Here is a 23,742-nt window from a genome sequence, read left to right on the forward strand (position 1 = left end):
TCATTTGTCTGGTGAGGGCTGCATCCTCCAGGAGGGAGAGATGCTATGTCCTCACATGGTAGAAGGCAAAAGGGTAAGTGAGTTGATTGCTGCATGAAACATCTGCATAAAGGCCTTAATACCACTCACAAGGGAGGAGCCCTCCTTGTCTAATCAGCTCTTAGGGCCCCATTTCTTAATCCTATCTCACAGGCCATTAAGTTTCAACACCTGAATTTTGAAGGGGACATATTTAAATGACAGTGGCAGGTCATCAATTGTTATCTTTATTTTACATATGAGGAAACTGAGGCTCAGAGAAGTTATGTAACAACCACGCCTGGGTTACACAGGCAGCAAGTGGCAAAGGCAGCTTCTTGGTCGGTCTTTCCACTAGACCACACCACGCAACACCCTAGCATTATAAAGGTTAATTGCATCCCCAGTTAGCAAGTTGGGAACTATAGCTCCCTTGTAATTGCTACGTATCATGATGTATTGATTCTAATAGACACACAATAAACTTATATATTTATCGTGTGGGTTTTCCAAGCTCTTTTTTCTTTAATGGATCTATCTTGACTGACTGTCTATTGCAGCTGTCCATAAAACAGCTTTGTATGCCTCTCCCCTTGTTTTTTTCTCCCTGTGTGTGTTCTTCCAAGTGTAGATTGACAGGCTTTAAGAAGAATAGGAAGTGAAAAGGCAGAATTCAATCTACAAGTACAGGTATATCCTCGGAAAGTCCCAGAGTGTGCTGCATCCATTCAAAAACTCCTGTAACTGCCGACACCAAACAAATACCCTGTAGTCCTCAAGGAGAAAAATACTGTGTTGCTGGCTCAGAGTTTGAATCTAATTACTCCACTAATATATAGGATAGGAAGTTCAGCCATTTTGTATCCTGGCGTCACTTCATTGTTTATATTTGAAAACAAGACATAGAAGGGTTGTTAGGACTAAATACAATAAATCAGCAATGCAGGCTATAGGAGATCTCTTTTTTGAATGGAATTTCATTATTGTTTAAATTATACAGCTAATCACAGGCAAGCTTCTTGTTGCTATCCCAGGATCCAAGCAGATAATAATTAAAACTCCCTTAAATGGGTTTCATTCAGTGTTTTAATATTTAAAATATGTATGTTGTCTTAGCTGATCTATAAGATCCTGTCTACCTCCAGCATACCGAAAAATCTATGAATGGTTGTTAACTTGTTCAGTCAACTACAATTTTTTTTTTTATTATTTGAGAATATATCCTCTGTTGAAGGGAAATTTCAATGACATTCTTCTAAGTAATGTTGATTTACTATAGAAATCACTTTAAAAACAATCTTTAGGTGATTGTCAAAGTGGTTTCTGTGATAAGTGAACAAAAAAGACAATTGCAGTACTTTAGTACTGTGATAGTTGACAAAGATTCTTTGCTTGACTGAACTTCAGTTAGGCTTCCAAAGCTTCTCCTGGGCCTTTTTACTTCTTTATAAAATCCAGTTTTAGCAAGAACCCTTATAAGTCAGTTTAGCAAGAACCCCCTACCCCCAATATCTGATCACCCTCAATACCAGGTTCCTTGTCCTCCACCATCCTCCAAGTGATGTCTGATCACCCTGGCCTTTATTTAGCAAGAATCCCATTAGGCTGGTTTAACCGCAATCCCTCTTACCCCTTATGTTACCTCTTAGTAATTTTCCATCTACTGATGGAAAAGTTGGATCCTCACCCAACTTCTTGACTATAAATTCCTCCTTGCCCACACTGTATTCAAAGGTGAGCCCAACCTCTGTCCCCTATTGCAAAATTCCATTGCAGTGATTCCTATCCCTACAGCAGTGGACATGAATAAATCTGCCTTGTTGTGCTTTAACAAATATCATTGAATAATTTTTTCTTTAGCATCATTAGATTTCCCCAATATTTATTATTCCAGATGGGGACTTACAAAGGGAAAGAAGTAGAAAATGCCATAGTCTGTCAGGTAGTTTACAGCCAAAGGGAGCATAAATGTAAATTTTAATATTCCCCTCCTATTACCCCCTGCCTAAGAACAGAACACCATGCAATAAAAGCCTCAGATACAGCAAGACCTTGGGTAGAATGGTCAGAAATATCAACAAAAGAATACAGTTGTGAGAAGAAGCTAGAGACACAAAGATCTCATTCAAAGCGCTATGACTGGTTGGTTTGTAGTATAGAAGAAAAGAAAAAATGCCTTCAAAGTTTTAGTATAATAATCATGTTCTTAAATAAATGATGCTAAAACATAAAATGCCAAAAACACCCCTCTTGCTCTGTTGAGTAATTTGTAGCAGATCTATGCTCTGCTGATGAATTTTTTTTTAAATGGTGATAAAAAACAAAACAAAACCAAACACCTATTTTGAAGTTAACTGAGAGCTTCCTAAGGACTTGAGGGATTAAGATCCTAGAGGAAAAAAACAAGGTCAATGAAATAAGTTCAACATTCTTCAAGCTGCTTTCTATCTTGAGGTACTTGCCTGTTCGGTTTAGAAGCTAAGCAGAAAACAGCTGCCAAGTGGCAGAGAAGCCCACAGATCTCACTGGGTTGGGAAGACAGTAACTCGATTTCAGGGCTACTAAAGCAGCCAGGGCTTTGAGGGCCACACTTTGAAAGAAAAGAAAGGTACAGAATAGTGGGCCCATCACTTGGCAATCTTCTTTTGAAGCATTTGACAAATTCTTAACTTGCAGAGAGCAAGAGGCCAAGAAGCCAAATGCAAAACTAAGTGGAGTTTTCAGCAATCTCATCAGCTGAAGAGATGAAAATTGAAGTTTAGGACTTATTAAGGAGGAGAGCCCCTAATTAAACTAAGGCATATTTTTGGAGAATATACCCTAGGTGTAGGGGGGAACCAGAGGCAGACCATCAAAACAGAACTACAACACGACCTCAAGTCAGCTTAGTTCTGATTGGACTGAAGTGACCTGCTCTATGCTAGTTGTCTGTTTGAGAATAGGTGGGATCCTCTCTGGAGAAAAACACCATCACACCAGGGGTCTACAATTTTTATTGATAATGTCCAGCATTCAATAACATTTACCAGATATTTCAAGAAGTAGGAACAAAAGGGGTGGAGGTAGGGGAACAAATAATAGAAACAGAACCACAGGTGACCCACACATGGAGTTAACACACAAAGACTGTAAAATAAGTATGATTAAAAATTTAATAATATAAGCATTTAATTATATGTTCAGGAAAACAGATATAAGATGGAGAATTTCACCAAGGAACTGAAATCTAAAAAGAAAAACAAAACAAAATAAAAAACAAAAAAAACCCCAAAACAAATACAAACAAACAAACAAACAAACAAAAAAACAAAACAGGGGGAGGAATATGGAACCTTGGTAGCTGCCTCTGTTATCAGATCGACTGTTGACTGTCGGGGTATCCCAGCACTCATGTTCAAGTAGGCCTTGTTTTACTTAATAATGGCCCCAAAGAGCAAGAGTAGTAATCCTGACAATTCAGAAATGCCAAAGGGAGGCTGAAAAGTGCTTCCTTTAGGTGAAAAGGTATAAGTAAGTCCTTGACATGATGGGAAAGAAAAACCATATGCTGAGGTTGCTGAGATCTACTGTAAGAGCAAATCTTCTATCCATGAAATTGTTGATATTTATTGTGAACAGTATATTGTTATAATTGTTCTCTTTTATTATTAGTTATTGTTAATCTCTTATTGTGCCTAATTTATAAACTAAATTTTATCATAGGTATATATGTATAGGAAAAGCATAGAGTATATAGGGTTTAGTACTATCCATATAGACAGAAAGTAGATTAGTAAATGTCTAGGGATGGGGGCAGAGAGGGAAGAGATGGGGAGAGGGAATGGGAATGATCGCTAATGGGTATGGGGTTTCTTTTGAGGTGACAAAAATGTTCTAGAATTAGATAGTGGTAATCATTGCATAACTTGGTAAGTATATTAAAAGCCACTGAATCATATACTTTAAAAGAGTGAATTGTAAGGTATGTGAATTCTATCTCCATAAAGCTATTATTAAAAAATAAACAAATGGAAATTCTAGAATTAAAAAATAGAATTACTGAAATTAAAAATATCAATCAATGGGTTTCATAGCAAACTAGACACAGCTGAAAGGAGGATTCATAAACTTAAAAAACAAGCCAACAGAAAATATCCACACAGAAGATTTGAGAGTAAAAAGAAAGGAAATATTTTTAAAAAGCATAAAGGATATACAGTAGTACATGGTGAGGACTTTTAATGTACATATAACTGGAGTCTCAGAAAGATAGGAGAGAAAATGGGTAGGAGAACATTTGACAAGATAAAGGTCAAGAAGTTTTGAAAACAGATGAAAGACCTCGACCCAAAGATAAAGAAAATTTAATGAACTTCAAGCAGAATAACTGCAGAGAATACTACGCACATGCATGTTATACTGAAATGCTGAAAATCAAAGGTAAGAAGACAATATTAAAAACTTCCATAGGAAAATAGTACACTTTCAAAGGAACAACTAAAGGACTTCTATGTGACTTCTCAATAGAAATGATGGAAGCCAGAATTCAATTGAATGACATCTTTAAATGGTCAAAAAGAAAAGAATTGTAAACTTAGAATTCTATAGACAGCCAAGCTATCCTTCAAATATAAAGGAAAAATAAAGACATTCTCAGACAAAGACTCAGAAAATTAGTCATCAGCTGACTTGCACCAAAAACAAAACAAACAAAATAAAAAAAAAAAACTAGATGAAGAGAAAATACTTCCAGCAAAAGAAAAATACTTCCTGCAAAATAATAATAATAGTAATAATAATAATAATAATAATAATCATAGGCCGGGCGTGGTGGCTCACGCCTGTAATCCTAGCATTCTGGGAGGCCGAGGCGGGTGGATCATTTGAGCTCAGGAGTTTGAGACCAGCCTGAGCAAGAGTGAGACCCCCACCTCTACTAGAAATAGAAAGAAATTAGTTGGACAACTAAAAAAAATATAGAAATTAAAATTAGCCAGGCATGGTGCTGCATGTCTGAAGTCCCAGCTACTCAGGAGGCTGAAGCAGGAGGATTACTTGAGCCCGGGAGTTTGAGGTTGCTGTGAGCTAGGCTGATGCCACGGCACTTTAGCCCACGCAACAGAGTGAGACTCTGTCTCAAAAACAATAATAATAATAATAATAATAATTCAAGAGATAAATATGGAAAGGCAGAAGGGAATGAAGATTAATGGAAAGGGGAAATAGGTGAATAAAGGCTGGGCTTGGTAGCCAGGCTTAGTGGCTCAAGTCTGTAATCCCAACACTCTGGGAGGCCAAGATGGATCACTTGAGGCCAGGAGTTTGAGGTCATAGTGAGCTATGGTTGTATCACTGCACTCCAGCCTGAGCGACAGAGTGAACCTCTGTCTCTATAAAAAAAGAAAAGAAATAAAGAAATATGTGAATAAACATAGAAGGAAACGAAACCAGTAATATATTTTAGGATTTAAAAATATATAGAAATAAATTGTAAGACAAACACTAGGGTAACCATTAAAAGAATAAGACCAGTAAAGAAATGTAAAAAAATAAGGATACAACAAAAAAAGACTAAGTTTTAGACTCTACTTTCTTAGAAATCCTGGCTGGTAATATCATACATGCCAGCCAAGTATAATCATTTATAGTTCTCAAAAGCTGCCACACTGCTTAATAGCTCAATACCTCACACCTGCCATTTCCTCATCCTGAAATACTTCCTCACTCCCCACCATTCTTGATAAACTCACACTCTTCACGTAAGGCACTTCCAAGGAGAGCTACCTGCTTCTTTCTGTGTGGTTCCAGCATCTCTAAAACTTAACCCTTATTGCCTTACTCACTGTAATTCTGGGGCAATTCTTTGATGCACAGTGCAGGAAATACGGAATAGATCAAGATACTAGGGACCACAGACTATATAACATTTATGATTGCTGCCTGTTCTAAGATGTTTGATTTTTATATACATGTAGCTCTTGACACTGGTGGCTTTAACAAGTAAACGGATGCTTTGAAGGAGCCTTCATTTGCTTATGCATTAATTTTTGAATGGGTAACTGCTATGATTTGAATGTGTTCCCCAAAGTTCATGTGTTGGAAACTCGGTCCCCAAATGCAGCAGTGTTGGGAGGCGGGGCCTGATCGGAAGTGTTTGGGTGATGGGAGCACCACCCTCACAAATGGATCAATGCTGTTGTCATGGGAGTGGGTTCCTTATTAAAGGGTGGGTTTGGCCCCATCTTGCTCGTTCTCTCTCTCTCTCTCTCTCGCCCTCCCTTTGCCCTTCCACCATGGGATAATGCAGCAAGAAGTCCCTCACTAGATGTCGACGCCTCAATCCTGCACTTCCCAGCCTCCAGAACTGTGAGGAAATAAATCTCTGTCCTTTACAAATCACTCAGCCTCAGTCTTCTATTACAGCAGCACAAAATAGACTGAGGCGGTAACCCTTGTCACATTGTGATCTAACGGCCAATACATCGGGCACGGAGAGCTCACAGCTTCAGAGACCAGGACCAAAAGAAGCCACTCTTCTGCGGTGTTTAGGATACACAATAGGTTCGTGGGCTGCAGCCCTGGAGTTAAACTTACAAGACTGTTATAAAGAGATGAGGAATAGCTCAGAAGAAATTAAGATGCTTTCTGCTGGATGCCTTTCTAAGAATGTTCAAAAACACCATTCACTGGTTTAAATATAGTCTTTCCAAGGCAAGATTATTTCCAAGGCAAGGTTACTCCCTTTGGTGTGAAGGGTGTTGGGGTGAGATTTTGCTGTTACGTGAAACACTGTGCTTTTTACATATAAGCTGTCACAGCCATTCTAGGTCATGGGTGGTCTCTTAGTGCCAAGTAGACTGGGAAACTGCAGTGGGGCAGTGTGGACAGAATATGGCCATTAGAGCCAGACACACCTGAGAGTCAGTCCCCATTCTACCAGTCACTACTGTGCGGCCCTTAACTTCCCTGAGCTTCAGTTTCCTCCTTTGAAAAATGGGAACTTTCTCTTATTTTATAGGTGTGGTAAAGGCTCCCAGCACAGTGCATGCACATGGTAAATGTTCAATACAGCAGTCCTCCCTTATCTGAGGTTTTGTCTTCTATGGTTTCAGTTACTCACAGTCAACTGCAATCCAGAAATATTAACCGCAAAATTCAGAAATAAACAATGTATAAGTTTTAAACTGCATGCTACTCTGATTAGCATGATCAAATCTCGCACTATCCTGCTCGGTCCACAGCCAGACATGAGTCACCCCTTTGTCCGGAGTATCCGTGCTGTCTATGCTGGTCACTCGGTAGCTGTCTCAGTTATAGATAGACTGTCGCGGTATCCCAGCACTCGTGTTCAAGTAGGCCTTGTTTTACTTAATAATGGCCTCAAAGAGCAAGAGTAGTAATCCTGACAATTCAGATGTGCTGAAGAGAGGCTGTAATGTGCTTCCTTTAAGTGATAAGGTATGAATATGTGACTTAACAAGAAAGAAAAAACCATATGCTGAGGTTGCTAAGATCTACTGTAAGAGCAAATCTTCTATCCATGAAATTGTTGATCTTTATTGTGAACAGTATATTGTGAACAGTATTTATTGTGAACAGTATATTGTAATTGCTCTATTTTATTATTAATTATTATTGTTACTCTCTTATTGTGCCTAATTTATAACTTAAAATTTATCATAGGTATATATGTATAGGAAAAAACATGGCATATAGAGGGTTCAGTACTATCCATGGTTTCAGGCATCTGCTGGGGGTCTTGGAACATATTCCCCATGGATAAGGGGAGACTACTGTAAATGATCACTAGCTATTATATTTCCCTAGTAAAACAACTATTAAAGTGATTTTTTTTTTTTTTTTTTTTTTTGAGACGGAGTCTCACTTTGTTGCCTAGGCTAGAGTGAGTGCCGTGGCGTCAGCCTAGCTCACAGCAACCTCAAACTCCTGGGCTCAAGCGATCCTTCTGTCTCAGCCTCCCAAGTAGCTGGGACTACAGGCATGAGCCACCATGCCCGGCTAATTTTTTCTATATATATTAGTTGGCCAATTAGTTTCTTTCTATTTATAGGAGAGACGGGGTCTCGCTCTTGCTCAGGCTGGTTTCGAACTCCCGACCTCGAGCAATCCACCCGCCTCGGCCTCCCAGAGAGCTAGGATTACAGGCGTGAGCCACCGCGCCCGGCCGACTATTAAAGTGATTTTAAGGACAAAAACAAGACACCCTCAATCCATTGCTATATCTGTTGGTACTCTGGGCACAGCATAGCAAAATTTGTTTTCTTATTTGCATTGTTGTGCATGGAAATAAAAAGATATAACCAATACAAGATTTTATTTAGTTAGAAAAGTGCAAAGTGTCTTGAGAAATCTTTGACAATTGGTATTGAAGCAGGTGAAATAAAGAATGAAGAAGGCAGACCCTAGAAATAATTTACATTAAAAATCAGAATTTTCTATGTTGTACACCAGAGAATTTCATTTAATACGTCAAGTATTTACTCAAAATAAATATTGAACACACCAAGAAGCTATTGTATTCAATTTTTGCTCTGAAGTTTCACCCTGGTCAGCTGAAACATCCCTCTAAGTTTTCAAGAAGACAAAGTAAACATAACCACATCATTTTCCTTAAAGAAAGTCACACCAAATTAGCTGATGTGTCCCCATAAAACAGGAATAATGCAAGTATAGGGGTAGAATTGTGAGCAATTTCATATCTAGTGCATGTGTTTTTCATAGATTTTCATATATTTTGTGTACATGGGGAGGAAGTGCACATCCTTTATCATCTCCAAACAATGAGTCAGGCCCCAGCTGAGGGAAAGAAAGAAGGTTCGGTCGAATGAGAAACGCAAGTTTTGGTTTGGACTGTACTTTGTAACATACCTGAATATATGATTGCTCTAATACTTCAACAGGGGTGGGGCAGGGGGAGAATCTTTAGAGTATGCTTGAAAAGAGGGATGGAAAGGGAAAATAAAGCTACTTGTGATTAGATCCTACCACGTTTAACCAATCTGACAGACAGATTATCCTGCGTAGATTGTTCTATGGTGCTGCTCCACGGGCTTACCTTGAGGTAGGCCATAAGAAACAGCACAATGCAACTCAGCTTCATGGTAAATATCATTTACTGTGGTTTCCTTAGCAGGATCCTTGAGGAGACATCTCTATGAGTGCAGTGTCAGGGGTAATTTAGCTTGTCAGGACCAAATGTGCTTTTATTCAATTGGAATGCCAAATGCAATGTGAAATGGGGGTGTCAGCGAGGAAGGCGCACTCTATGGGATGTATTTTATCACTGACATTGTTTACAATTGCTGACACATGGTCATAACATGAAGCAGATCAACTTTCAGTCTGTTCATACATTTTCCACAGAAAATGCACCCTCCTACTTCCTACACCCCAGGTGGGCTGCTCTCTCTGTTTTTATACTAAGGATGCTGTGATCATGTGTCACAGGTGAGTTTTCCATCTTTTTTTCGGCTCCTAGAAAGCCTGGAGTCAAACCTGTATGCCTCGCCCCCTGCCTGACAGTGCATTTTGTATAGTAGGCCTCAGCCCTGGCTCCAATTTAGACACATTTTTTTTTCACTTTCATCCTTTTCTCTCTTACTTTTAAACCAATTTCTAATTAAATTAATCTTCCCGTGCATATCTTTGTAAGCCCTTTTAGATCCTCTCTGCAGCCATGTGCAGAAGCAATGCAATAAACAGAAAGAATGATTTTCCACGCACATATGGAATCATCTGTGTGTAGAATCCCATGTGCAGTTCATTCTAGACGCGACATAAATTTGCACATTTCAGAATGCAGCAGACAATCCCAGGATGCTATTTTAAGGAGGTTTCCTTAGGAAACAGCACCATGTGGCATAACTCACCTACCCCAGTAGTGTGATCTCCCTTTGGTCCTGTGTAGGAAGTAGGAGTTTCTCCCCTCCTCCTGTGCCAGCTGCTCCGGTTTCTTTTCTCCTGAGTAAAGGCACATTCGTCTTGTTCGAAAGTACACTCTCCAGGTGTAGGTGGAAGGCTCTCTGCAAGGAGACAGCAGCTGTTGCCATTGCTGAGACACTTTCAACGATTGTGTGTTGCTGGCATCCCCCTCCGCAGGAGTGTTTTCTGGCCATATGCCACGCAACGGAGAGGCAGCCCCCCTACACACCGGCCGCCCACCCGCACGAAGCTCCTCCCTCCAGCTAGAGGCTCACTCCACCATCGGCCCTGCCACACTGGCAAAGAACAATCAGAAATCTGGATTGAAAGTACTGGGATACTTTGAGAAAGAAACTTGCTCTAAATTGTGAATTTATTTGGGTGAATTAGCTTCCAACGCTCTGAAAATTGGGGGTATAGTGCCTTTATGAAAATACAGACAAATAATAAAGTTAGGAAATAAATAATTAATAGGGAAATAATTAATTAGGAAATAAGTAAATAATAAAATGCAGGAGATTTCTCCAGAAATCCATGCTGAGTGGAGAGTATCCTCATGACAACTCTAGAGTTCCTTCGCAGGAAGGGAGAATTTGAGGAAGCTAAATGTACCTCCTGAAGCAAAGCTGTGTGGAGCAAATGACACAGTATTTATTTCCTTCTTCTCTGTGCCTCAGTATTCTTGTCTTTAATGTGGGAATATTAATGGTACTTACTCCATGGGCTTGTGAGGATTAAACGAAATGGTGTATGTAAAGTGAAAATTTCAAACATGAAGTTGGCAATAATTATTAGTGAAATAAATATTAGAACTTGTTTTGCCACCTAGAGCCTTATTTTCCCTTTCCAAAATCAAATGTTTATGTCTTTGAATACTACCTACAATAACGTTGTTATTATCAGAATGGCACTAGTTCCTAATCTTTGTCTGACCTTGGTTGTACCACCTTACAGCTAGATTCTTAGCAAATTTTTCTAATAAATAGCCCATCTTCTATGTCTCTTGTGTGATAATTATTTTACTTCATTTTTATTTTACATACTAGCTAATGAAGCCTCATTCCCTCTTTTTCAAAGTTTTTTAAATTGATTTGTGTGGGGTACATGTACAGATTTATTACACAGATACGTTGCATAGTGGTGAAGTCTGGGCTTTCTGTCTAACCCTCCTCTCTTTTATGCCTTGAGTGTAGAGAGAGTTTTTTATCTGTGTTGTCCTTAGTGTCTGGCAAATCAAAGGACTAAGACCAAGTTGTTTTTTAATTAAGTAAACATGGAGATTCTTATGCAGTGCCAGATTGACACCAAAATTTGCCTGTTCATCAATAAAATGGATACCTCATGATTTAGTATCTATGGTAACTAATAGATACAGAGGAGTGATCTGGGTTGAGGTATGTACCATTTTCTCAATAGACAGAATGTCCAACACACAGCTAGCTACCATGGCTTTATTTTGTCACTGTCATCAATGCTTGGTCTACTGTTCTACTGTCATTTGATTCACTTAGCAAATATTTATTTTATTAAACATTTAAAATTATATGCCTAGCTAGTAGCTGTGAAATAAGAATTTCATCAATTATTGCTTGACAATCTTCATTCATGTAAGACAACAACAACAACAGCAATGATTTTAGTAGAAGATATTTGTTTGTAAAGCACTGTTTTGCATCAGATCCTATGCCAGGGAATGTATAATGTATGTGTATGATCTTCAATATTTGGGTAGATATTACATATTCCTCCTTACAAATGAAAATAAAGGGGTTAAGTCACATGTACAATGACATACATTACATTTGAGTCACCGTTTCTAAATCCCAAAGCTTACCACACAGCCCTGCAGAAGACACTTTTGTCAAGAAAAGCAAAGGACAGACTAGCACAGATGACATGTATGTGGTTCTTTTTTTTTTTTTTTGAGACAGAGTCTCACTGTGTTGCCCGGGCTAGAGTGCTGGTGTCAGCCTGGCTCACAGCAACCTTAAACTCCTGGGCTCAAGCAGTCCTCCTGCCTCAGCCTCCCAAGTAGCTGGGACTATAGGCATGCACCACCATGCCCGGCTAATTTTTATATATATATTTTTAGTTGGCCAATTAATTTCTTTCTATTTTTAGTAGAGATGGGGTCTTGCTCTTGCTCAGGCTGGTCTTGAACTCCTGACTTTGAGCTATCCACCCATCTCGGCCTCCCAGAGTGCTAGGATTACAGGCGTGAGCCACTGCACTCGGTTGCCCCTGTATGTGGTTCTTAGAGAAACAGGAAGTGTAGTATAGGCCGGGGAGATAAAGAGCTTAAATGACTGCTGTCTTACCTGGAGACCAGCAGCTTCCCAATTGCACTGTAATGTCATCCAGGGCTATGAGCCCACAGTCCCAAAAACTTTTGCATAGGCTCATGAAAACCACCTGCAATTCATAAAAATAAAACTGTAAATTCTGTTCACTGAAAATTGGAAACTCTTACAACCTGGGATTTACTCAGCACAGCAGACATGCATAAGCAAGCTACAAACACTTCTTCATTGTCCATATAAATAACAGGACACAGTGGCATGAAGAATGGTTATCATTTATGTATGACCCTGGAATTACTTATATTATTTCTTTGAGTGGAGTCATTCTTATAGTGATAAATCGTGGTAGTCATGCTGAAAGCAGTGGCATTGTGTAAAAAGAATTCACAGGAAAGGAGAGAAAAGCCTGAGGTTAACTGGGGGACAGAGAAAAGCCTATTAAGTTTTAAATATTTTCTCCAGATAATCCACAAAGAATATAGAGTTGATGGATTTCCAACATTTTTCAAGCATTTTCAGCACAAACACTATTGATATTTTGGAAATGACCTTCTGGCAACATGCTTCATTCACATTGTGAACAAAGTCCCAGTGATTTGCCATCTGGAGACTTATGTCCCATTTCCAAAGACAAAGATCTATGTCCCCAGTCGGCATCGCTGAGAAAAGCCCTAAACACAATTATTTAATCAGTCCAAACATTTTTATTGTTGTATGTGAAGCAAAAACAAATTCATACCATAAATTATTAAATTTATTGTGCCAGAGAAAGAGAGAAAAGTATTGGATTTCTTCTCATTAGGATAATTTTTAAGGCTACTTTTCATATATATGATGGACAAAGAGCACTTTAAAAAGCATTTACATTACATTTTCACTGTACTTGAAGTTTACAAACCTGCTTTGCTTGTTTTGTTTGAGTAGCACAAGCCCAAACAGTCCATGTTGAATTCCTCAATTATAAATCTCATTTCAAACAAAGACAATAGATGATATAGCAGAAGCTAAACCCAACTTAATGAATGGTGAGAACATTTGATTTTTTTAGGTTCTAATATGCAGAATGTATGTCTTACATTTATTTGTGTTATCAGTGGGGTCCTTTGCTCTTTGATGATCTGAATCATTAGAATATCAAATTTATTTAAAAAGACATTTTAAAATCATGTGGCAGCTTACTGCTTTGCAAAATATAAAATGCCTTAAGCCAAGATCTTCATGATAATTACTAATTGTAAGACACGTGAAGGTTTATTTGCACTATGCTCATATTACTTTCAATTATAAAAAGGAGAGTTTAGAGTTATAACAATGCATAACTGCATTTACAAAGAACAAAACAAAACAGGGTGGGTTTTTTGGTTGTCATTTTTTTGTTTACCTCTGTTAAGTTTTCATCTTTGTGAATTCTAGAGAACATGTAAAATATGTTACTTGCAAGGTTTGAGCCTGGGAACGTATGCCCCATTTGCAAAGCAGCTCTGAATGCAGTTATATATTAGCAGCAAATTTTATTGTTACATGGAAAGAGATATTAATCTGTCTCAGAATTTATTGAATTAATTGTGCTGCAGAGAAAAAGGTCTTGGCTTTCTTTCCTTATGGCAGCTTTAAAGTCAATTTTTCACAAGTGTAGCAAAAAAGTACCTTTTGAAAATGAGTATGTGGCAGTGAAATGATTCACTATGTAAATCCCTGCCTGCATAAAACGCCAACATTTGGCACGTAACATATTCTAAAGAGGGGGTATATTAACATGCTTCATGTGTTTACTATAGCATTATTTTATAGTGACCATTAAACCAAATAAGAAAGCAAGCAAATACCCAAAATTTCAAAAACAGAAGAAATAAAGAAATTATGGAATAATGACCTAAACTATAAGTCATCATTACTAGATCTGATAACTTGTGAATATTATTCAGTAGTACAAAAATACATTCCTCTTATAATGTTAAGTGAAAAAAGCTGGGTAAATAAAATAAAGTAAAACAAAATCATATTTAACACATCTGAAAATATATTTTTAAAAAAGCCAGAAAATTTTACCAAATTTATAACAATTATGTTAGATTCATGAAATTATGGGTATTAAACAGAATTTCTTCCTATTTCCTATTAATATATTTGTATCTAAAAAAAATCAGGCAATCTATAATTAAAATGTGGATAATGAGTTGGTCATTATTATTTCCTAGATTGTCATTGTCTAGCTTAGTAGCCTCTATAATAGATGCTTCTTATGGACATCCCACGCAATTTGTGAACTGCCACAGTGGGTTGAATGAAACGGTAAAGATGTTTTGGACAACAGCAAGGCCACTAGGTTGTTCCTACGTTACTGCTTTTCGACACTTAGAGCACTTGCCAGACCACAGGTTGTTGTGTCTGATAAAGACCCCCAAAGTCAGTTAGCTTCTGACTGGATTCGAACTATGGCCTCAAGCCTCTAGTTTGTGGAGCAGTTGTCTGCCAGCACTCCAACACACAAGACAAACATCACAAGATCAGCTTGTTTGGTTTAACGCATTGGATTTTCCGCTAGCTACTAATCATGCCGATAATGTCAGCTCCTATTTTGGGGCCACCAGTTTACATTTTGTGGGCCACGTGAGCTGGAGAGGTTATTTCAGGAGAGTTGGTGACTGGGCTGATGAGGGGGCATAGTGGAGACAGGGCAAAGGAAAACCCGAACATCTTGGCTTGTTCTTAAGAACTCTCCCTCTGGGTCCAGTTAAGAATGTGACAAGAAGGGAATCAGCCATGGTCTACATTCCTGAGGGGATTAACCTCCTGTTTATTTATAGATGCTTTTAAAAAACAGTGTTTATTTCATTTTAGGCAGTATTTCAAAGCAAGTGGAAAAATCTCTAAAGACTAGAAAAAAAATCTTAGGCAGCTATATTAATATCTATTTAAGAGGAGAGAAGATGAGAGGGACGAAGTAAAATGATATTTCTTAGACAGGTATTCCTGATTTAATGCAAATCACTTAAAAGTTGGGGCAAATTAACTTTGTGTAAATCAGTCTGTTTCAGTGTACCAAAGGTTCCAGTCCTTAGGTGCTAGCAATACTTTATAACATGTTTGTTTTGATGGAGAATATTCATTGTTGAGGAAACCTACCTAGACTAACTTTGGAAACACTAATAGGCAGTGAATGGAGAGCTATATAAACATATTTGCAAAGAAACAATTTTAAATATGGTCAAGAAAAGATCAACAATATTACTTAACTTATTCTTTGTTACACTAAAAATAGACATTGTATATTTTTTTTAAATCTACAACAGAGTATTTCAACCTCAGCACTACAGATATTTTGGGCCAGATAATTGTTGTAGGGGACAGCTCTGTGCATTGTAGGATGTTTAACAGCAACCCTAACCTCTACCCACTAGATGCCAGCGTCACCCTCAAGTTGTGACAATCAAAAATGTCTTCAAACATGCCAGATATTTTTTTGGGGGGAGGGGGCGGCAAAATCTCCCTGGCTGAGAATCACTGGTCAAGAATAATGGAAAACTGTGGAGTGGATTATAAAATCCCACTTACTAAATTCCTATTATGCACAGTCTGTGCTAGGCAGTCAGGCGTCCTCAAACTACAGCCCATGGGCCACATGTCACCTGCCTAGCACATTTATCCGGCCCTCCGGGTGTTTTTGCCATTGCTGCCCGTCCTGCTTAGCAGCCGACTCGTCCTGGGCCCACGGTGCGCACTCTCCAACAGTCTGAGGGACAGTGAACTGGCCCCCTGTTTAAAAAGTTTGAGGACCCCTGTGTTACCTCATTCCTTGGATTCACTGCTGATTTCAACCCATTTATTCTCCCCAGTCAGAACAAGAGTGTTTAATAAATGGACTAGATTGAGTTAGTTTTCTCTTCTTCTGCATATCATCAGGTGTTGGTTCGAACAAGCAATGAAAAATCCTCAGGTCGTGGGAACAAAAGGTGAAGGAACAGAAACACAAGGCAGATGGACTAATACTCAAACTGAATAACCATCCCCTAGATTATCAGGGATTTACTATTCCAATTTCCTACTTCACAAAACTGCAATTATAAGAGGGCAATAGAATCTCCTCTTTGTTTTCATCTTTCTCCCTTTCGAAAAACAATGATCTGCTCTCTAGAAATAACATAATGACATGCAGCAAACTTTCCTTGCAATATATAATTTCAATTCTCTTCTAAAGTTTTTTTTGTTTTGTTTCATTTTGTTTTGGGAAGGGGGTTGCTGAGGAGAGGGTCTGTATAGAAACCCAGCTCCAAGGCTATGTTATTGCCCCTTTGACCTGTAAAAGTCCAGAAAAGTTCCTGGTTAAAGTAGCCAGGAAAGAAAAAGTAGAGAAATAGGCATGTCAGGAAAATCATTTTCTCAAACCAAATCAGGTTAGGTTTAAAAGAATCAGGGTTACTGATGATCACTCTCTGAGATGTCATAGTTTAAGAGCTTCCAAATACAACACATAGGATTTTGCAGGGGAAGGAAGAAATAAGCTTTGTAGGAAGCTGTGGAATATAATAAAATAAAACCTTTGCTGTGAAGTTTTAAAGAGTTGTTTGTATTAAACAGCTGAACACTGGTTGAATTAATTGTTTTTTCACTGCCTTTTAGAGTGGTTTCCATGGCTTGTTTGATAGACATAATGTGCCAGGTTGTTGGGTTAATCCACCATCTATTTTACCAATTGAGTATCCCCATTTAGGCCTATAATTAGTATGGGAATGATAGCTTCCAGAAATTGCCTTCTATGTTCAGATAAAAACATTTCAATCCTTTGCCAACAACACCATAAGTTACTCATGTTCACAAAATGAACCTAGTTAAGTTCTTATTATGTGTGGTGGACCTCAATAATTTACCAGATGGTTAGATTCTGAGTTAAATTTAACTTTTCTTCTGATGAGGTTAAAAATCCTTTAAAATGATTTGCACAGATAAATTTGGATATGGCAACTGCAGAGTTGGTGGAATAGTTATTCACAAAATTACTATAATTCAGTCCATGAAATTCCAGAGCCCTTCTAAAAGATGCTACTGGTATAATTGCAAGATACAGCATATAATGTAATTGCATTCGTTTAAACTGTGTGACAAATAAGCTGTAATAGAATTTTAAAAATATGAAAAGCACAAAGCCAAATAAACAAAAATTCCAATATTGAGATACTTGGTAAAAAGGATGGAATTTTCACAAATCCCTAAAAATAGACCGATGGAAGCTTTATCTAGAAAAGTGAGTGTGAGATTTCAGCATTCTTAGAATCTAGACATGTTTTGGGAAATAGTTGCTAAAATGTAACAGCGTGCCTCCTGCAGATACTATATTTGGTCTGCATATCCCACAAGAGGCAGAATGACCATGTGTTTTTAAATAAGTCTTTCGCTGACCAACACTTTTTTTCTTAAAGGACTCATCTGCTTTGTTTTTCCTTTTTTTTTTTTTTTTTTTTTTTTGAGACAGAGTCTCACTTTGTTGCCCAGGCTAGAGTGAGTGCCGTGGCGTCAGCCTGGCTCACAGCAACCTCAATCTCCGGGGCTCAGCGATCCTACTGCCTCAGCCTCCCGAGTAGCTGGGACTACAGGCATGCGCCACCATGCCCGGCTAATTTTTTTTGTATATATATTTTTAGTTGGTCAATTAATTTATTTCTATTTTTGGTAGAGACGGGGTCTCGCTCAGGCTGGTTTCGAACTCCTGACCTTGAGCAATCCGCCCGCCTCGGCCTCCCAAAGTGCTAGGATTACAGGCGTGAGCCACCACGCCCGGCCTGTTTTTCCTTTTTTTAAAGACCCGTCTGATTTAATTCAACTTTTGGCTTTGACAAGCAACAAAGATTGAACAGCTTCCAACTTTTTCTAGTGTGAAAGTCTTTCTGCTCCCAGGAGCCTTCAGGTCTGGGGCAGAGGCCACACTGCGATAGAATACAGGTCTACAGCCGAATTTTATCATTGCTATTTGGGTGGTAAACATCCAAATCTCTCGACTCATGGATTTCAGAAATCTGCATTATTTTTGGATCTTTTGGCCGAAGAGGAGGGGAGGGGAGGTTCCAGAAGAGACCTCAGAATCAGTCCTATTTTAGAAAAGAAAAGGCCTGGAGAGCCTGTTATACAAACTCCCACCGCAGCCAGCTGCAGACCTAGGCATAAAACATCGTTCTCCTTCCTGATCCCTGATAGAACATCCTGCCTTACACCACCCTGCTCATTTTTCTCTGTTTTGCTTTCAGTGTTTTAAAACATGATTCTGAAAGGCATGATCTTGAAACTCACCAATTAATAGCACTGGACCAAACATATCTTTCACCTGTGTTTACGACCAGCTTCCTCTCATTTTGCCTTATGTGTAGAGAGCTCCCTGTAACCTAACACAGGAGCCTGAATCTTACATAGATTGTGGCTGAGTTTCAGAGCTGCCTGAAATTGAGCCTGCCATAACCTCTCCTCTTCTCCACAGTAGCATTTCCCTCACCTCGGCCATGTCCTTCTCTCTTCTCTCTGCACTGAAAATTCAGGCCCTTAGGAGAGAATCCTCAAAACTGCCTCCCACACTCTCGCCCCTACACATCTACAATCTCATCTTCACTTGCTTCGCTTTTTTAAATTTATTTTGAGAGCAAAGTCTGTCTTACTCCAAAGTTCATATTTTTCTCAGCATGGGACAGAGATGACTAACCCCACACAATTAATGTTGAAGATGCAAGTGGAAAATAGATGTGAAAAGCCTCTGAAAAAAATGAACATTAGACAATGGTAAGATGGTATCATTTTTAGTGTTTTACACTGTCTAATTTGACACCATAACAATGAGGACATTATTATATAAGATTATCCCATAAACCTTTTATTATCACTGAAGGAAAACAGGTGTGAATGCCTTCCTGCTTTTAACATATACTCCTCTGGAAGGCAGGTGGCCATTTGGTGGCTTCTTATAGGTCTTCAGGCTGCCGTGTGATTTTGCATGAAAAAAACAATGCTGAGGTGGACACACAATGTGGTTTCTCTCTGGCTCACCTCCCTTAGGGAGCTCCCCTGGTCAAACACTTGGCTGACCAACGTAATGTAATGTAAAAACCAATTTAATTGTCATAACCAAGGACGGCCATCATAATACAGAGTTATTGCTGTGGTTCACTTGGATGGAGATATAAAAATGTCAGTCCTACCAGAAGACACGCAGAATGCAATCAATAAACAGCAAAAAAAAAAGGGAAGAAGCTAAGTCTTTCTCTTGACCCTCAAGGGCTCACTCTGCTCTAGATGAATGGCTCTTGGGTCAGAAAAAGACAGCAGGCACTTTTAGCATCGCCCTGCTACTAATGAAACAGGACTGTGGCCTTTGCCCTACTCATGTCTGAGACGTAGAGACAATTGTTACTCTGGTTTTCATTGATTCCTAAGGCAAGGTGTAAATCCCTGACTTGATGAAGAGCTACAGTTTTTAAAGTTTACATAACTCTGACCCCCTTTTAACTATACCGCAACTTATTTAAGCAGCCCTTAAAAATTAGACAATTGGGTAGTTTCCAATTTCTCAATATTACAAACATTTACTGGGATGAACACTAGTAGCTAAATGTTTGTGCATAACCATGATTATTCCTTTATGATAAATCCCCATAAGTAGAATTATTATGTCAAAAGGTATGCATGTTTGGGTGCTTTCTTTCTGATTCATTTTATCCATTTGATAGACATATGTGTTATTTTATTGTTTTTAAGATTTCCTTTATTATAAATGAGGTTGTGCATTTATTTTCTAGTTGTGTTTCTTTTTTTCTGATTTGCCTGTTTATATCCTATATCTACTTTCCTATTTCTTAGTTTACATTTTGCTTATTGATGTATTAGAGTAAATTTATACATTTTTATTAAATGTATTAAGAATTTGTCATATATGTTGCAAACTTTTTTTCTGGCTTGACATCTACCTTTCAGATTTGTTTATTAGGCATTCCTTATTTGAAGAATAAGGCAAAGGAAGAACTAAATATCTTGGTTTGAAGACTGAGACTAAACGGAAGGCCACAAACGGTAATTTGTCCTTGAGAATTATGTAGATACACACGTAACCTGACATTAAGCAGAAAATAGAAGCACGTGGCCCATCTGTGGTGTGATGGGAGACGCCATAGGGAGTGGCTTTTGGACTTGCTGGAGAGAGACTTCTACTAGAAGTGGGTACTAAAAAGATAGAGCAGAAAACATCTGCAGAACGACATACAAGAGAGGGAGAAAAAGCTGGGGATACTCATACAAAAGGAAGTGAGATATCTTTTCCCCTGGTGAAATTAGAGAGTCTCTATCAATGTGTGAACTGTCCATTCCAACTGTATGGATGGAGCTGGTGGCTAAAGAGACCAGCAAATACTCACGTAGATAATGAGCTCAGAACACCAGAGAATGTCCAGAGAATCTCAATGTGAGCATTGATAAATAATATTGCATCATCCAGAGCTCGGGTAAAGATTCCCTAAAAATGCAGCTATGGGAAGGCCGTGAAATATTCACAAGACAGAAACTTGAGAGTGTGGAGGAGACGTAGCATTTTCAGGTTCATAAACAAAACTTGGAATAAATGTTTGCCTAATTAAGGTTATTAGTAAAACTAAGGGAAAAAAAATGTCTATTCTGTCTTTTCAGACATCTCCCTGGTGCCGGGAGCACAAATTGCCAATCCAGCAGTATTCCATGAAATTAATTACTCAGGAAAGAATGCACTGACATAAACACTATGCTCATGTAAGCTATGTGTTAGCAACTACCAGTTGTGTTAATTAGTCTTTCCAGTACTTTTCTCATAAGTTGACATGAAATACAGAAGTCCTTAACAAATACCTGAAAGGAAATGAAACAGAAGGTAAACAAGAGTATCTGAACCCTGCCTCACTCATACTTAAGGTAATATAGAATTCTTGGACTGACAGCTGGTGCTGAGTTTAGCTTGAAAAACTCAAGAGCAGGCTTCTTTTCCATTCTTAGCCCCTCTATTCAATTTGACATTAAAACTTATTCCACTTGACAGTATAATTTCCTTATTTGTGTATGGAACCACCCTAACACAACGGGTAGTTGCTATAATGTGTTGATTACCTTGTCAGTAATTAATGATCTTGCTATTTCTACTTTGCACTCAGCTTCCCTGCTTTAATAATGCTGGCACATTCATATCCTGGAGCAATCCTCTCTCAATGTTCCCAGATATCATGAAATGTGATAGGAAATTCATCTCCTCTCATATATCTTGTTCACACATTGGTTTTCTGGTTCCTTAATCTCTTTATAGCAGGGTGTCTTGCTGTTAAATAGCTACCTATTTATGAATCTCTACAGAAACTTTCTAGACTTGTTCTTCTATTTGAGTGAACTCTTAAGTATTGCCTTTAAAAATTTCAGAACACTAGGTATTTTACATTTAGTCACATTTTCATTATTTAAGGGCACAATTAAAAGGAAGGTTTTAAAAGTAGAAATCTGAATCATAGACTTAAATTTCAGCTTTATTTTTCTAAGAGGAAAAGACTTTTGTAAGAGAAAATAAAGAAATAGAAAAAAAAATCCACAAGAACTGTGTTGCACAATGTTAAAACACAGTTCCTGCCCTTAAGATGCCTAAAAATATAATAGGAGGTGGAAGACACCTAGAGGTCATTGTAAAATATGTCCTTATTTCATAGAGAGGTGACACAAAATGCTGATTTATATAGTCAATGCCAGAGTCAGGCCAAGCCTTCATTTTCCTAAACTAGGGCTCTTTCATTACACAAATAGTGTTCCAACAGGTAAAACACAAATCAATGACATAAAAGATTCATAGAAGAGGGGACATTCAAGATGGTCTTTGAGAGAGGTATCACATTTTTTCAGGTACTTATAAAGACTCCTGCAGCAAGATCAATGAGAAATGCTTTTGCCTTTGATAAACTCTGAAGGAACATTGGAAGAGGAAGGCAGAGGGCGAAGGGTGAGGATTTGAAGAATAAGAAACTACCATGGAGCAAGGACAACAACTGAAGATGCATCTTTCAAGAAGTCTGAAGGCTAAAGGAATGCGATAGGGAGGCAGCTTAAATGGGGAAAAGGGATGAAAGAAAAGTCTGTTGTTCATTTGTGTCAAACGCAGGAGACAAACACATGTTGACAGTGTGCAAAGGACTGATGGAGATTGGAGATTTACAAGACAGGGAATAATTTATGAAATAAAGTCCCAGAGAAGGCAGGAAGGTGAGACCAAATGCAAAGATGGGCGGGTTGTTTTTGACTAAGGGCAAGGATAACACTTTCTTTGTCAGATTGATCAGGGGATGAAGAGAGGCAGAAAAGACTCAGAGAGGAACAGAACTGAAGGAGCTTGTGTTGGATGCCTTCGTCCTTTTGGGATATGAACCCACGAGGTCACATCCTAAGAATGAGGCTGGGAGAGCCAAGTTGGAAACTTGCTAGTGAAAAATGGATCACATGGATCTGAACATCTGGGGGTGGGGAGTGAGAAAGTCACTAAGAGATGAGATGAGTAAAAGGTTCTCCCAGAAGCATGGAGGGGCTAGTGGAGATTAGTCTTATTTTCTCCAGCTGTGCGGAGAAGCCTGAGGTAAAGATGAAAGCAGCTGCCCCGGGTTCCCAGGGATTAGGAGGGCTAAGGTGGAGATGCCGGGAGAACTGGGGGCGGGGAGGAAATGATGGAAACAAGTGCACCGATGACCACGAACACAGAATGGAGGCTGGAGAAGCTGTGTTGGAGGGCAGGGAAGGGATCTGGGGAATTGGGGGGCTGGTAAAACCTGATATAGGTCCCTGGGAATAGGGAAATGGCACAATGTAGAAATGGGAAGTTGTCTCGAAGGGAAGAATCACAGCTCTTGGTGTTAGTAAATATCATCATAAAAAGCCTCAAACCAGACTCAGCATATACGTGGTCCATGTGTGTCCTTATATCCACTCCAGCAGAGTATTTCTTCTTCTAAGTACTCAAAATTGAAATTCCTTCCAGGGCAAATAGTGAAAAATGATTCCTGCAGCAACACAGCCCTCCAACACAGCTTCTCCAGCCTCCATTCTGTGTTCGTGGTCACCAGTGCACTTGCTACCATCATTTCCTGCCCGCCCCCGGTCCTCCTAATCCCGGGGAACCCGGGGCAGCTGCTTTCATCTTTACCTCAGGGCTTCTCCGCACAGCTGGAGAAAATAAGACTAATCTCCACTAGCCCCTCCATGCTTCTGGGAGAAAATTTTACTCATTTCATCTCTTAGTGACTTTCTCACTCCCCACTCCCAGATGTTCAGATCCATTTGATCCATTTGATCCATTTTATCCATTTTTCACTCTCATTGATCTTACTGTAGGAATCATTATAGGTGCCTGAAAAAAATGTGATACTTCTCTCAAAGACCATCTCCAATGTCCCTTCCTCTTTGAATCTTGTATGTCATTGATTTGTGTTTTACTTTTTGGAATGATATTTGTGTAATGAGAGAGCCCTAGTTCAGGAAA

The 23,742-nt window shown here is 38.8% G+C and overlaps 1 protein-coding gene across 2 annotated transcripts in view; it reads right to left on the reverse strand.

The window, feature by feature from the left end:
• Window positions 1–23,742, reverse strand: part of MAMDC2 (MAM domain containing 2) — a 161,422-nt gene that overhangs the window by 21,306 nt on the left and 116,374 nt on the right. The window contains exons 10-11 of one of the 2 annotated variants that reach the window (XM_012736779.2): window positions 12,258–12,351; window positions 9,888–10,040 (exon numbers count right to left, since the gene is read on the reverse strand). In XM_012736779.2, the coding sequence (XP_012592233.1) occupies window positions 9,888–10,040; window positions 12,258–12,351 (247 nt within the window). The remainder of the gene's footprint in view (window positions 1–9,887; window positions 10,041–12,257; window positions 12,352–23,742) is intronic. The other variant, XM_076008640.1, reaches the window with a different exon arrangement.

Source organism: Microcebus murinus, chromosome 12 (assembly GCF_040939455.1).
Source record: "Microcebus murinus isolate Inina chromosome 12, M.murinus_Inina_mat1.0, whole genome shotgun sequence".
NCBI lineage: Eukaryota > Metazoa > Chordata > Mammalia > Primates > Cheirogaleidae > Microcebus > Microcebus murinus.